Source organism: Cyprinus carpio, unplaced genomic scaffold (assembly GCF_018340385.1).
Source record: "Cyprinus carpio isolate SPL01 unplaced genomic scaffold, ASM1834038v1 S000006561, whole genome shotgun sequence".
In the NCBI taxonomy this organism is placed as follows: Eukaryota; Metazoa; Chordata; class Actinopteri; order Cypriniformes; family Cyprinidae; genus Cyprinus; species Cyprinus carpio.
In genome coordinates this window covers 14,682-18,657 of record NW_024879223.1, presented here as the reverse complement: position 1 = coordinate 18,657, position 3,976 = coordinate 14,682, and the positions used below count along the sequence as shown (strand labels likewise).

General features: G+C 41.2%; 1 protein-coding gene across 1 annotated transcript; it reads left to right on the top strand.

Moving 5' to 3' along the window:
* Positions 1–319: 319 nt before the first annotated feature.
* LOC122144019 lies at positions 320–3,588 on the top strand. Its single transcript, XM_042754636.1, has 2 exons — positions 320–382; positions 482–3,588. Exon 2 carries the CDS (start codon positions 1,216–1,218, stop codon positions 3,568–3,570), a length of 2,355 nt encoding a protein of 784 aa, XP_042610570.1. The 5' UTR covers positions 320–382; positions 482–1,215; the 3' UTR covers positions 3,571–3,588.
* Positions 3,589–3,976: the final 388 nt, after the last annotated feature.

The following is a 3,976-nucleotide window of genomic DNA, read 5'->3' as shown; positions in this document are numbered from 1 at the left end:
CAGTATATAAGACTGCAATAGTGCACTGTTCTCTACAGACTTGTAATTTATTATATTTTTCTCCAGCTTTTTTTTTTTTTAACTGGCCTTTTCAGCGCCGCCTTTTCGCTTTCTATTATCCATTTTTTTATCTATTATTTTTTGCTTGCATATATCTCCAACAAAATATTTGTAAGCCTACTGTACCATAAAAAGTTCTCAGAAATAATCACATTTGTTTTGCTTAACCTATTTATCTACAATTGTTCTAAAAATTATTTTAATGTCATACACACACACACACACACACACAAATTCATTGGCCTGAGTAAATCGAGATTTGAATTAAGATACACCTGTTAGAGTGCCTCACCATTCTACTGCTGGTAACCAGGCCAACACGGTAAAAGTGTTAATGTTTGTATATTTCTTTATTTGCATTGATGTCCTTTGAATTGTTTTGTGTAAAACTATATATTTTCTTTGTTTTTGTTGTATGTAGTTTTCACGGTGTTCCATATCCATAAATAAAACATATGGACATCAGTACTTGGGAAACGTGGACTGTTTAATGACCAGCGAGTAGTTACAGTGAAAACGTGGCCTAATTCCATTCTACCAAAGTCTACTTCGGCTTCAGCGTGCGGCTTCTCGCGTCTGGGTCTTTGTGTGCGGTTCGGCTGCTTCCTGTGGTGATAGAGGCTGCTGTCTTCGGCGCGCGACTCTAGTGCGGTATTCCTGGATCTTTGAGTGCTGCTATTCAACTGTATCCTGTGGCGAACTGGGTTCATCGTGCAGCCGGTGCCTCATTTCGTAGGACTGATTGTTGCAAGTTTCAGCGTGCAACTATGCGTCTTCCTCCCGTGCTGGTTTGTTGCGGGTTTGGCGTGCAGTTGTGATACATCCCGATGGAGGACTTTTCTCACGCAGCCTTGATCCATCCGTGCATCAGAAGGTCAGACTATAAAATATTAAATGCTATCTTTGGTAAATAATGGATGGTTTTGGAAGTTAAAATAAAATTGTTGCAAGACAAAGTTGCCTATAATCAGAGAACAATGTAAGAAAGAAATGTCCTAGTGACAACTGGTTCTTTATTTGCTTTGGTTGAAATAGTGTTTAAAATTACAGATTCAAGTGTGATTACTCTATTTAAGGGTGTTTCACTGTTATTTACGGTTATTTCATTATATATTTTGTACTGTTGTTTAAAGTGTCACATTTTTAAGAGTGGAAATGTCAGTTCAGGGTGATTTAGCTGAGCAGAATGAATCTCTATTACAAGAGCAAGCAGTCTTAATTGGTGATATACCAGAGTATGAAGTTACTGAGCATGTCGTGAGAGATCGCCATGCATCATGTACCACATGCACTGAAAAATCTGAGGCAAGACTCAAAGAGCTTAATTCTGCTTTATTAAAGACTAATGAAATTAGAAAATCTTCCCGTGATAAACGTTTAACACCAAAGATGCAGGAGTTAAAAGCGCAAGAACTGGTTCAAAGGGAAAGGAAGTTCAAATCTGTATATGAGAATTGGAAGATCCATGTCAGAGATGTTCGTTTAAAGTTAAAACATGAGTGCTCTGAAAGTGATTTGTGTGACATGATGGATGGGGTTGAGAAGAAAGAGTCTGAATTGAAAGATTTATATGATAACATGCGACTCCAAGCAGTACCAAGTCAAGAAATTAGGAGAAAAATTGATGCATGTTCAGCTGTGACGGCAGACTTGATGAAAATAATGAGGGTACGTTTAGTGGAGGATGGCATGGAGTTTGATGCCGAAGCCGAGAAAGCTAGATTGCGTATGCTGTTGGACTGTGAGTATGCTAGGTCCATATACGGATCCACAGTTTCTAGAGCCACAGTTGTTAGTAATCAGTCTAAGCCCTCTTCAGAGTCTGCAAGCATTTCCGCTAGAAGAGCAGAGACTGCTGCGTTGTTAGCTGCAAAGAAAGCAGAAATGGAAATGGAGGCTGACATTGATGCACAAAGGCAGCGATTGAAGAAGCTTGAAAATCGTAGAGACATTGAGGTTATGGAAGCAAGGCTTCGAGTGTATACTGAGGAGGAGTCAAGAGTGAAAAGTCAGCAGTGTGGTTCAGCCTGTAGTGATGTGAGCGTTCCCAGCCCCCTGGTTCCTAATACATCATGTTTGAATCAGCAAGTCACAAAAAGTGAAGTATCCGTAGTACAGGCATTACAGGAGTCAGTTGCCCTATCTCGACTTCCCGTTCCGGAACCCTTTGTATTTTTTGGTGACCCACTTAAGTTTATAGAGTGGAGTACAACCTTTAAGGCTCTTATAGAGAGACGGTGTCTGAATCCAGCAGACAGGCTGTTCTATTTGCAAAAGTATATTGATGGTGAAGCAAGATCAGTTTTGAAAGGCAGTTTTTATAGGAAAGATGAACAAGCCTATCAGCAAGCCTGGGAGAAGTTAAATGCTAGATATGGTCACTCCTTTGTGGCACAACGTGCCTGTAGAGAGAAACTTAATAGGTGGCCTAAAATTGGTGCATCAGAGTACGTTAAGCTAAGAGAGTTCAGTGACTTCTTGCAATCATGTAGTGATGCTATGCCGCACATCAAGGGTCTTCAGGTGCTGAATGATTGCGAAGAGAACCAGAAGATACTGGTCAAGCTTCCCAATTGGGTGACGAGCAGGTGGAACCGTTATGTCACAGAACAGCTAGATCAAGATAAAGATTATCCGAGCTTTAGTGAGTTTGCTTCATTTGTCTCAAAGGAAGCACGCATAGCGTGCAATCCTGTGTCATCGTTGTATGCATTAAAGATCTCTGAAGAAAAGCCATTGAAGGAGATAAAGCGTTTAAGAGTAAACACGTTGGCAACCACTGTGAATGATTTAGATGCAGCATGTGCTATGGCAAATTCCAGCAATATTATTGACAGCAAGATTAAAGAGTCTAGTAATTTGAAGAGTACACTGGTGCATGGCACAAATTTAGTTAAATGTATGTTCTGTGGAGAGGGTCATTCAATCCATAAATGTCAAAAACTAATGGAAGTGGCTGTGGAGGAAAAGAGAAAGTTTGTTATGGGGAATAAGTTGTGCTTTGCATGCTTAAGAAGGGGACATGGCTCCAAAGATTGCAGAAATCGGGCCATATGTGCTGTATGTAAGAAGTACCACCCAACTCCATTGCATGAAGATCGTCAGCCAGTAAATGAGTTACAATCACAGATAGTTTTGCAGGCTGAAGAGAGTACATCTTCCCTAGCATGCTGTGTGAATGGGGAAGGCGGTACAACATCTATGATCGTTCCAGTATGGCTGTCTTCTAGCTCAGAGTCTGAAGTCCTTGTTTATGCCTTATTAGACACTCAAAGTAGTCACACATTTATTGATCAGGAAGTGTGTGAAAGTTTGCAGGCATCAATGGAACCGGTAAAACTAAAGCTTTCCACTATGATGGGAAAAGACTCCATTGTGGAGAGTCAGAGAGTCTGTGGGCTTAGAGTGAGAGGGTTTTCTTTAGACAGCTCTATCTACCTGCCTCCCGTTTATACAAGGGATTTCATTCCTTTTGAGCGTACACACATTCCCACCTGTGAGACTGCTTAAAGGTGGAGACATCTAGAAGTTATTGCTGATGAAATGCCTGCACGAATGGATTGTGGAGTAGGTCTTTTGATTGGCTATGATTGCTACAGAGCATTGGCACCTCGACAGGTCATTAATGGAGGTGATGAAGAGCCTTATGCCATCAAGACCGATCTGGGCTGGAGCATCATAGGAGGTACTCCACATAGTGTGAACTCCAAGGATGTGACTGGTATATGCCACCGCATATTAGTCAGGGAGCTTCCCCCTGTTACACCTGCTGCTGTTATTAGAGCCCTTGAGCTGGATTTTGTAGATAGTCAGTTAGGAGAAAAGAGCATATCACAGGACGATGTTCAGTTTTTGCAGGTTCTAAAGGAAGGTGTTCATCACAATGAATGTGGCCATCTTGAGATGCCCCTTCCTT